The 12,049-nt window shown below is 44.9% G+C and overlaps 1 protein-coding gene across 2 annotated transcripts in view; it reads left to right on the top strand.

Moving 5' to 3' along the window:
* Window positions 1-12,049, top strand: part of dscama (Down syndrome cell adhesion molecule a) — a 70,422-nt gene that overhangs the window by 44,968 nt on the left and 13,405 nt on the right. For both annotated transcript variants that reach the window (XM_076019913.1, XM_076019912.1), the window contains exons 5-12: window positions 361-639; window positions 822-1,097; window positions 1,577-1,873; window positions 3,244-3,519; window positions 4,641-4,919; window positions 5,044-5,163; window positions 6,084-6,263; window positions 11,773-11,969. In XM_076019913.1, coding sequence (XP_075876028.1) covers window positions 361-639; window positions 822-1,097; window positions 1,577-1,873; window positions 3,244-3,519; window positions 4,641-4,919; window positions 5,044-5,163; window positions 6,084-6,263; window positions 11,773-11,969 — 1,904 coding nt within the window. The remainder of the gene's footprint in view (window positions 1-360; window positions 640-821; window positions 1,098-1,576; window positions 1,874-3,243; window positions 3,520-4,640; window positions 4,920-5,043; window positions 5,164-6,083; window positions 6,264-11,772; window positions 11,970-12,049) is intronic.

Genomic DNA, 12,049 nt, shown 5'->3' with positions numbered 1-12,049 from the left:
AACCATCATGACAGCAATGGATCAACAACAGCGCCGTGGTGTGCACCTTCAGAATAAAATGTATACATTTTATTTTCTTTAAATTAGTATATATTTTTTTAATTTACAATGTTTTCCCTTCTGATTTATGATCAAAGACATTCATCTAATTCAATACTTGAATTTGACATTTTTACTTACAATTTTTAATTGCCTTAAAAATTTTGAATAAATCCCTAACAAAGCCTTTGACAGAAGTGTAAAATTAAAATGATTGTATTTATGCGATCAACTTAGCTATTTTTAAGCCAGAACTAACATTTCAAATACCCAGAATTAAGCTTGATGTTTTTTTTACCAAACCAAATTTTCCTCCTACAGACCCGGCAAACTCCGCCCCTCATATCCTGGACAGTTTTGAGCGTCGTGAGGTAATGGCGTCACATCGAGTGGAGTTGCCCTGCAAGGCGTCCGGCCACCCTTCACCCAAATACCGCTGGCTAAAGGACAACAGGCCACTGGAGCCTGACACACGCTTTCGACAGAGTGTGACAGGCCTGCTGATTGAACGAGCCCAGCCCAGTGACACGGGAACATATGTGTGTGAGGTGTGGAATGGATATGGCACTGCGGAGGTGGTTGGAAGAGTGCTGGTAAAAGGTGAGCCAAGCCCGCCAAGTCTGATTAGTTGGTTCCATCATTGATGGGATTAAACAGAAATGGTTGCTTTGATCTATTCAATATTCCTGCCCCTCGCCACATGACCAAAAACAGCTTAAACAACACGTCAACCAATACAATCAAACAATACAACAACATTCTAACCCCTCCAATCTCTCCAGAGCTGCTGAAGGTCGCGGTGAGCCCAAGGAAGGTGAAGGGCAGCGTGGGAAGCCAAGTTTCACTATCCTGCAGTGTCACCGGCTCCGAGGAGTACCAGCTGTCGTGGTACCGCAATGGGGAACTCATCTACCCTAGTAACAGCGTTCGTATGACAGGACAAAACAGGGAAAACCTGGTCATGGCTGGGATGGCGAAAAGTGATGGCGGAGCCTATCAGTGCTTCGCCAGACATGGCAAGATGTCAGCTCAGGACTTTGTTCAAGTCATACTGGAAGGTGAGGATCCCCTTTGGGGGGTAGCGTGTTGATATGAAGCATAGAGGTTACAGCTTAAGTCCCACTAATTAAAGGTTAATAGGTTAAAGTCCCACTGATTGGCACATCCCGAAGGATACGAAATTTGTCCTCTGCATTTGACCCATCATCCCCTGAGGGAGCGGTGGGCAACAGTGGTTCCGTACCCAGGAATCATTGGGTGATCTAACCCCCCCAAGTCCAACCCCGAGCACTGAGTTCCAAGCAGGGAGGCAATGGGTACCATTTTTACAGTCTTTGGGATGACCCGGACGGGAATCGAACCCATAACCTCCAAACTGGACACTCTACCAGTGGACCACACGGCTGGTTATCTTTGGCCCATTTTCCAATGTATGCTGACTAGTTATTGTCTTCGTTGGGTTGTATCAGTCTGTGGTGAGTCGAATACAGTAGGTGGTAGAATTCACCTCGCCATTTGTGTCTCCTCTTACATCCAGATGGCACTCCCAAGATCCTGGCTTCGTTCAGCGAGAAGGTCTACAACATCAACGAGTTTGTGTCCCTGTCTTGCACGGTGAAGGGCACCCCAGAACCCTGGGTGACATGGACTCTGGACGACGAGCCCGTGGTCCGGGACAGCCGCCACCGCATCTCCTACTACACCAACAATGATGGTCATGTGGTCAGCCACCTCAACATTAGCCAGACCCACGTGCCCGACGGAGGTGTTTACCGCTGCATCTGCAACAACTCAGCCGGGACTGTGTCCTACCAGGCGCGAATAAACGTAAGAGGTGCTTGTCAAATCAACTCCTCCAACACATCATCACATACACACATCAGCATGTCTTGATTTATTCTGACTCCTTTTTTTCTTACTTTTTTAATTGGCAACATTCAAAGCGCTCAAGTGTGAAGATGTTAGAATACGTGTAGAGCTATTAAGAGGATTTTTATGTTTTAGCGTTGTTGCTGTCTCTCACATTAGATGTGTGATTTTATGACCTGCTTCATATCCATCAAGTGTTGATGGCTCCATATTGGGATACTTTTAGGGTGATTTACTCTTAGCTTCAGTAAATGACTGATGCGCTATCTGCCCTCTAAAGGGACATGGTTGACTGGACTGCTGTTGTCATGTAGCCCTATTATAGGAGCACTCAAGCATGCTGCGCTTGGTGCAAGGATATTAGTATTTCTCTGTTGTATGGTTGCATGGTTACTTTCTGCCCACTGATTGCTTTAATTTGATTGTGTTCATTCTTGCATGTTGTGAGGCTAAATAGCGAAATTCTCCGGCCCTTAAGTGACGGTTCACCGGTGCCGAATGCAGTCGAGCAGTGAAAATCAATCTCTACAGGTGCCACAGTGGAGAAAGTGTTGCGACTTTTTCCACATTTGTGGCTCTTTAATCCTGCTTAAGGGTAGCAACCGAGGATATGCTTGTGCTTGTAGGCCAGTCAAACTGCCCAATACGGCATATAAAACCATGACTGATAGCCTGCTTTGGCAATAGAAATTGAGTTATGATCACCCTTTTATTCTTTTGGTTATTCTCAGAATGTGCAGGACCCAGTAGTACCAGTGGTGGTTTCAATGTTAGCTTGAGTGGAGAAAGGAAGCGTTCCGCTTCAATGCTTTCCAGAGGCAACTACAGTTGGCCCTGAGGAGGCGAGAGCAAAAAGTAATGTTCCGTATAGGGTGAAATAAAACTATCAGATTAGATTTATTCCTACAGCATCATATCATAAAGTTATCTCGGGGCACTGACTACATCATTGTGGAGGTCTAGACCGCGATCTTACAGCCAATTGTTCCCACTGAGAGCAAGCACTGTGGTGATGGTGGCAAGGGAAGAAATTGCCTTTTCAAAAGTAGAACCCTTAAGTGCATCCTGACAGTCAAAAAACGACCAATATCTAGGTAACAGAGGAACAATGTGCAGTTTTACTGAGTTGCCTTTCTCTGAATGGTGTTTTGCATCAGAAGTTTAAAAGAAACTTGCGCTTGATGTTGTTTTTTACAATCAGATTGAATCAAGACATGCATACTTTTTTGTGTCTTAAACGCACTCACAACACAGAAATGCTATGTTTTATACAACCCCTACCTTCCTTCCTCAAAATCATTTTAAGAGAGTTGTCTCTCCAATGTGTCCTACAAGGGCCTGCCAGCATCAGACCAATGAAAAACCTCACTGCCATCGCTGGGCGAGACATGTACATTCACTGCCGTGTCATTGGCTACCCGTACTACTCCATTAAGTGGTACAAGGACTCCAATTTGCTGCCGTACAACCACCGACAGCGAGCGTTTGAGAACAACGGCACCCTCAAGCTGTTTGATGTGCAGAAGGATGTGGATGAAGGAGAATACACGTGCAATGTGCTGGTGCAGCCACAACTTTCCACGCACCAGAGTGTCTATGTTACTGTGAAAGGTATGAAGCCTTTTTGTGCCTTCTTATCCTCAACAACATGACTTTAATTTACATCTCAAGTTGTGTCACACCAACAACATATTTTAACACAGTATTCAAAAAATATGTATGCCAATTTTTAATAGACAAGGAAATATAGAAGTACACATACACAGCAGTACTTTACATGTTTATGTTGTATCTTCATGGGTATTTTAGTATTCAGCTATGGCGATACATCACTGTGTGCATATGCTGTCTGAATTCTCATCTGGCATAATCAGATTCAGAATTCCAACACGCATATGTTTGACGTATTTGCATGTCCAAATAGCCAAACCTGAAGGTGTAAAGATGACAAGTGCCACCTTCATCAGCCCAACCAGTCTGTCTGTCAGGCTCCTTTCAGCAACATGGGCCTGAGCGAGATGATGATAACCTTAAATGGCTCCTTTTTCAATGATGCTGCATAATTTGAAATACTCCCACTCCCCCAACCCCCCTGTCTGCTAGGTCCTGACGTGCTAAGGGGTACGCGAGGGGGAAATCACACTTTGTAGACAATGCCACCATTTCGTCTCCGCTAATTTGTCTCTCGGCTGCTTAGCATTTTACCACCACATAGAGGGAATCCCCAGGAGCCTATTATGCCTATTTTGTTGTGAATTAAAATAATCACTGAAGTGCCACTTATACAAGTGCTATATGAAATCGTTAGCTTTCAAAGCATTTGGTCCTCACGAAGGCGACAGTGTCCCGGGAAAGAAGAAGACAGTGAGGCAGATATTTATACGCATGCTGTACGAGAGAGTGCTTAGCTGATCAATGCTAGAAGATGTAGTAAAATATATTCCTCATTCACAATCACAATTCATAGCAACAAAATCAATCTGCATGTAATACCTGTATATCCAGAGGATTGCACAACAGTCAACAACCACTACAAATGTTTCTGCTGAAATAATACTTCATGAATCACTGTGAATCTGCTTCGCCAAAGGTTTGCCAAGGTAGTACAGCATTAGAATGAAGCATTAATGGATGGCCGATGTTAAATTGCAACATTACAAGGTTGGAAAGTCATTTTTTGTGGCTGTTTTGACATTAATAATAAATACTTGACCTGCATATCTGTTCCCCAGTCCCACCTACTATCCATCCATTCGAATTTCCTCGATTTTCCATCGGACAACGAGTCTTCATCCCCTGCGTGGTGATGTCAGGCGACCAGCCTGTCTTCATCACCTGGCAGAAGGACGGTCGGCCCATTCCAGCCAGCCTGGGCGTCACTATAGACAACATTGATTTCACCAGCTCCTTGCGCATCTCAAACCTCACACTGATGCACAATGGCAACTACACCTGTATTGCGCGCAACCAGGCTGCCGCTGTAGAGCACCAGAGCCAGCTCATTGTCAGAGGTGAGGAAAGTGGGGAGAAACATCTGGGCAATTTTTTTTTTTTTTTTTTTCTTGTAGTACTTGCAGACGCCTATTTGTGTGATTTTGAGATCATAAGGTTCAATTTCTTTGTTGTTTTGTGCAGTTCCTCCCAAATTTGTTGTGCAACCCAAAGACCAGGATGGCATCTATGGAAAAGCAGTGATTCTGAACTGCTCTGCTCAAGGGTATCCCGTTCCAACCATCCAGTGGGAGTACTCCAAAGGTAAACTCACTGCAGAACAGAACACGTGATGAACATTAACTTATGCACTTGGTGCCAATAGTATATTAAAAATTTAAATGCATTTTTAATAAATGTTTATGTAATGTTTATCGTCTATGTCTAAGACAAATTGAATGGTCTTTAATAGCTAAAGCAAAGCATTTGGAACTGCTATTTCTCTCTCAGTCTAAACTCAAATGGTAGAAGTCAGTAAAAGGAGCTAACAGGACAGCCAGTAAAACAAATGGACGGTCCGGGTTCTCATGTTGTTGAGGCTGAATGAGAGACAGTTGTACTTGCAGTTTAACATGTAGCAGGGTTGTAGGGAAGGCGTGCAATGATCCTCACTCATACATTCACATGCACACATAAGCAGACAATAGAAGGAGGTTGCGCCATAAAGCAAGTCAAGTCGAGGCAAGTTTTACAATCAACTGTCTGTTCTTTTTCTACCTGTTTTAAATGATTTATCCGAGTTCAAGTCCTTTTTTGAGCCTATGTGACCACTTTTATGCATTAGGCGTGAACCTTTAAGAATAGTAGTTTAATATACTGTAGTTTAATATTCATAAATGCAATGGATGCATGTATGCCAGGAAATTTCAGAAAAATCTTTTCACTTGTTGTGAACCGAACTTAATGCTTGCTGCACTGCAAGTAAAGCCAAAGTCAATCAAGGGAGATTCAAAGTTGGATTGCTAGTTGTCCTCCAGAGAAGGACTCTGGTGTGCAGCAAAGATGGCGTTGACTTTGTTTGCCCACGCCCAACTTGTGTTTGCCTCACTCTCTCTCTGCTGTCAATGATCTTCGTGAAAGCCAGCATAGTTAAAATAATGTCCACAGCTGTAAGGTGAGATATTAATGGTACCTAGCCACTGACATACACACTGTAGTAAACACTGTGTTGTGCTCTTTCACAGGTGCTGGAGTCCCTCAGTTCAAGCCTATTCCGCTCAATTCAGGCTTTCGAATCGAGGTGCTGGTCAACGGATCTCTCTTTATCAAACATGTGTTGGAGGAAGACAGCGGCTTCTACCTGTGTCGAGTCAGCAACGATGTCGGCGCCGATGTCAGCAAGTCCATGTATCTCAACGTTAAAAGTAAGTCCAACTGACAGGCTGAAAATGTAGATCATTTAATGATAATACACTAGGATGCAATTTGGTGTGTGTGCTGTGTATGTATACATACATGCATACGTACATACATATATAGATATATTTAGTCTTTTGCCACAACCAATTTGATCAAATCAATTCTTTTTTCATGTCTGTGCTGGTTGCATGCAGTGCTGCTGAAGAAATTAAAGAACATTTCTAGGTCTAACAGATCAAGTGACTTGTATTGAATTCCTGTTGGCCTGACTGTTTTGTGTCAGAATGCATGTAGCTAATAGAAAGTATAGCCCTACAGGCAAGGACATAAGATGTTATTATACTATCAATAAAGGTATTTCATGTAATATTACAGACAGGAATGTGCGGAATGTGCGGAATGTTAGAGAGCTCTTCAACTATTCATTTGTACCATTCAATTTAATTCATCACGTTTTGGTCTTCCCTGTTGCAAAAAACAAAACAAAATTGTATTGCAAAGTATGCAGTTCTAAATTCTTTTTACACATAAGATTATTAAGTGCTCACGAATGTGTCTGTGTGCCAGTGTATGACCTAAAACCAGGGTGTCCATTTCCATCAGTCCCTGCTGGATGAGTCTTGAGCCTCGTGCTGCTTATCAAACCTGAGCAGAGTGTTCCCTGCTGAGTGACTTACTCCCTGTCACCCACAACTAAATAAGCTCCGTCTACTTCCTGAACCCTCCTGTTTGATTTCATGTCGCCCATCATGCTGTCACTGGGTCAAACACGCAAGTGAAGAGAAACACCAGATTTCCCTAAAGGGATTAATAAAGTATCAGGAATCCGATTCTGATAGTAGAAGAGTGTTTGCTCTTGCTCATTGCATTATTATTTTCCAAAGTAAATAATCTGAAATTATCGGAATCTTTTTGTTTTATTTAAACACTCAAAGGTTCTGACTATACATTGTAACCATACAAGTCCAGTCAGCCACCACCTGGACCCCTCCCTTCGAAAGCCCTGCAATATTTGGTTTTTGTCCTTCAGACTTTACATCTTTCTCATCTTTGCAAACATGGGCGTGCACACCAACGTCTCCCTCGGGTTTAGCCTGGGTCCCTGAAGTGTTGGTCTGTTGTTGTGATAGTTGCTCCGGCCAGATCTGCTCTCGGCGGTAACCTGATCTTCCTGGGCGCCGGGGGAGTTACCTCAGTCTTTTCTGTATGTTTGCGTGTGTGCGTGCAGATAACAAGCTCATTAACCCGCAACCCTTGCGCACGCGTTTAACGGCCCAGTGTGTCGCCTCCTTTGCCTTCAGTCTGTGCCGCTGCTTGACGTCTGCCTATGACATATTCTGCGCCGTTTTCAAGTTGTCTATCTGGGCCTGCGCCACTTGAGTCCTGGCAGCTCCTTAAGAGGCTTAGGAGCCAATTAAGGAGGCACACGAGCTGACGCAAGCTGAAGCACTCACGTGATGGATAGTACGATCTTCACTGTGCGTTATTGACTGTCCGACTGTGGCTTGATGCATCAGTAAACAAACTGGAAATCAATGGACAATCAGAAATAGATGTATCCACAGACGCGCGTGCATGCTGAGAGCGCGATCAGGTCGCGCACATACAGTCTGTGGCACAGATGATCAAACAAGCGCGCACAAAGACTAACCTAAGTACACAAAAAAAAAGAGAGAGCGTACAGACGAGGTAGCGAGGCGCTAGCAGCTATTACACAAGGATAATGAGGCAGGTGGCCAATGCTCCGGTCCAGATGGATCCCACTCTTCCAGAAAAATGAACGGCTGCTTTTGTCGTGTCCAAGCGTGCCACTTCCATTGTTATGGCTGCGTGTGTGTATAAGCTAATGTCTCATCATAATACGCCATGCATCATCTTGTGTGAACAGCGGCCGCAGCCCCAACAGCCGCAAGAAATAGCTCGCCCTCGCGGCGCTAGCATCAGGCTGTGTACGTCCGTGGACGAGTCGGTGTGCATGCTGCCGTGTTCTTTATAGGAGCAGTATTGAGCTTTTGTGCAGGTGGAGGCTGAGGCGAGTCTTTTTTTTTTCACACCACTCCCAGTCAGGTATATTCCACCTACCTCAACAGGATCTGCAATCCCGCCAATTCATTACCAAAGTGCAGTGGATGCTATCAGAGTCAGTCAACAGCCACTCAATGTTTATCAGGGCCAATTAAGACCAATCAGGGCTGTTAGACATCATAACGTCGGTAGACACGGTGATGAGGGCAGAGCACTTAATGAGGCTTCACTGAGGAGAAGTGGTAAATGGTCCCGCGGTCACTAAAGCGCTCTCCCAGAGTGGCCGCCGCACATCCACAAGGAAAGCCTCCTTCCTCCTGAGCTCTCTCGCTGTTACCTTACTTACTCATCTTCTGCATTCAGAAACCCCCACCCGCACCCCCGCCCCTGCGCCCGCCCTTCTCTCCACAGGGTCCCACCCTGTCTGAAGGCATATATTTAGAATCACGCTCAATGTCCAAGGAAATTGTGCAGCTAAGGGAATTATTTCAGAACATTTCAGGGAGCCAGTGAACCAGTTATCTTTCCGCTTCCACAACGGAGCTCCTCCCCTCCCCCTCCTGTCCCCACTGTTTCTCAGACCGGCGCCCACTTAGAGTGTGCCGCAGGGAAAGGCACATCCTTGCTCCTGTTCTCTTGTCTGGCCCTCGTAGCCCCGTCAAGTTTCCCTTTTGGTGCAGAATAGCCGGCCAGCCAGCGACTGCCCCGCCGTGCGGTGGCGATCGGCAGTTTGAATCGCAGGAGACAAAAGAGGCAAAAGAGAATTTAAGCGGGAAGATTCCTGTGTTGCAAATGCGACACTGTGATATATAAGAGTCAGTCGGGCGGGGGGGGGATCAACCTTTTCTTAAATAACAGAAAAAATGGTAGCAGCAAATAACACGCAGCATTCATATACTGTACATACGCAAGGTCATACCATTAAAGTGAAATCGGAAACTGTATTTGACAACTGGACCAATGTGTTATGTATGTATTTACACCTCATTGCAACCCTTTTAATCACATCTCACATCTCTTTTATCTGCTGCAATTTTCCTTTTTACTCCAACGTAAATATTGATCTCACTACTTTATTTCCATAATATTATCATTTCTCTGGCAACATTTGTTTGGCCTGAGACATTAGAAACACGTTTTGTTTCCATGTCCTTTTGGCCCGACATCGACAGTATCCACACCGCCTGCTCACAATGTGCGTAATCATAATCACACTCCTGTGAAAATCAACGGCAGGCCCGTGTTCTATTTGCAGCCACGAGATCGGCCCTTTTTCTAAGAGTAGAGCAGCAGGGGTGGGGTCTGTGGGCTGCGGTGGGGGTGGGGGTGGTGGGGGTGAATTGGGGGTTGTGGGGGAGGAGGGGGGAAGTGAAGGGGAGAGAAGGGGAGGGGTGCTAGGTGGAGAGGATAGGGGGGAAAAAGGAGAGACTGTCCAATGCTGGTTGGCATGGTAACCTGACCAGGTGAAAGGGAGCCTGGGAGATGGGGAAGGAGGGAGGGCGGGGGGGGGGTGGGCTTTGTCTCTTGGGAGTAGCCTATCAGCAGCTGCCCTATTCCCACAATCCGCTTCAGGCTTTTGCGTATCATCACTGCCCTCTGGGTTGCTGCAGAGGAACGGGACTCACCTCACGTTGTACCGAGAGGCGTCTTTCATTCAACGTCCCGCTCTTCACCTCGTCTTTGTGCGTTCATCGGCATTGCGTTGCAAACGGCACCATTTATTTTAACCTATAAAAAAAATAGCTTTATTGTCAATCTTGCAGTATGCTTGAGACACGCAGAAGATTAAAATTGCGTTTGTCAAAGGCCCACGGTGCTGCAGTGAACACTTAGTATAAAAATATAAGCCAAGTCTGTGATTTAAACATGCCTGGGTGTCATTTAGCAGCTGGTGGTCATTGTGCATGAAACAAGGAGAGCATTAAGGGAGGTGAAGTGCTGAGGCTGACTGCTGAAATACCTTTTTTATTATTTCAAAATTGTGAATAAAGCAGAACTCGATGGCGAGCAAAGCTCACGTCCAAGGAGCCGAGGCGCCGTTTGTTTTTGTTTGGGTTTTTTCTTCCTTTTGTTTCTTCACCCCATAGCACAGCTCGGTTAGCAGAATTCTGATATTGCAGAAATACATCAGCACGACAATTAGCCGAGCACAGAGTGTGCCCCAGGGCTGGCTCAGCTGGCCGGCGTGCACACATCTAAACACACATGCATATACTTAGACATGACTTACTGCATAGAAAAAACTGAACAAACTGCATGAGATTCATCTTTTAGGATCCTTCGTGCTTTCACCGTGTGTTGGAGTTTTGGTGTCTTTTTCTATTCCTCCATTTGACGTTTAGCTTTTTTTTTCTGAAAAACCACAGTAATAATCGACCTACAACATTAATAAAAGCATTCTAAATTTGACCCTGATCCCGTCTCTTAGCATCTTGTCTCCGGCTCTGCCAGGACTGTCAATAGCACCGTCGGCGCTTCTAGCGTTACATAGTGACAGTGGCTGTGCACTAAACATCTTAACATTTCAGCAAAGCTGCCAGGTTTTTTTTTTTGCCTTCGCTTTTCCAAAAGCATTGCACAAAAAATTCATACTTTTCATGCAAAATAAATCAGCATTTTTTTTTTCCTCCCTGCAGTCAAGTGCCAAATGGCTGCTTAGTGAATATGAGATGAGGCTTAAATGTTTTCAACCCCTTGCCTGACACTTTGCATCACATCACTGAGGTCACGCTTAGTGTGTTTGTGTAAATGGCTGTGAATGCCTGCGTGTGTGTGTGTGTGTGTGTGTGTGTGTGTGTGTGTGTGTGTGTGTGTGTGTGTGTGTGTGTGTGTGTGTGTGTGTAAGTAATGGAGAGTAGAGGGTTGTTATACAGTCTGCTGTGGGTTTAATGAGGCATGCATGTCGTTAGTGGGAGTTCAGTGTTGTGTCTTCACAGTTTTGTGAGAGCCTCACTGTACCATTTAAGACCCTCAGAGACCAGAAAACCACTGAGGCTGCGTATCGTTGTCATCCACACAACATGAAAAAAAAAAACACAGTACGTTTTCTGATAGAATGTCAACACGCGGTTCAATTTCTATTAATCGAACAAATCTGACATCCCGCATATCAAAATTTGGTACGAATAAATTGTTCAAATGTTGTCTGTGTATTTGTTCTTTTGCTTGGCAAATGTGAATGCCCTCTGTTTCACCAAGCCATGCAGTAAAGCAATGTACAATAGAACAATCTCAGTCCATCCACAGCAACAATTTCATGACACATCACAAAGTGAGCAATAATGATTCTTCTAATAATTTCCACGTTACTGTTTGACATTGATATAGACCTTAATCAGCGACTCTCAGAATGAAGATGAATACAGCCCAACTCGTCAGTCTAATTATGTGCAGCGTAGCTTCATTTAAGATCGCCAGTCCGCAAACATGTAAAAAAACAACAACAAAAAAACTCTTTCTCTCTCCTCCTCCGACTCGTTTCCTCCACAGTTCCGGCCATGATAACGTCCTACCCCAACACCACGCTGGCCACGCAGGGCGAAGAGAAGAAGATGAGCTGCACGGCCCACGGTGAGAAACCCATCATGGTGCGCTGGGAGAAGGAAGAGCGCATCATCAACCCGGAGACCAGCCGCTACGTGGTTTCGGTCAAGGAGGTCGGTGATGAAGTCATCTCCACCCTCCAGGTACAGCCCCTTCTTTTCTCTGCTTACTATCACAGATGTTGTAGTGGTAGTTGGGGTCATGAATTATCAGGAATATTTAC

The sequence above is a fragment of the Nelusetta ayraudi genome, unplaced genomic scaffold (assembly GCF_046127955.1).
Source record: "Nelusetta ayraudi isolate G7.1 ecotype Tasmania unplaced genomic scaffold, CSIRO-AGI_Nayr_v1 ptg000011l, whole genome shotgun sequence".
NCBI classification, from domain to species: domain Eukaryota; kingdom Metazoa; phylum Chordata; class Actinopteri; order Tetraodontiformes; family Monacanthidae; genus Nelusetta; species Nelusetta ayraudi.
This window is presented reverse-complemented; position numbering and strand designations above follow the sequence as displayed.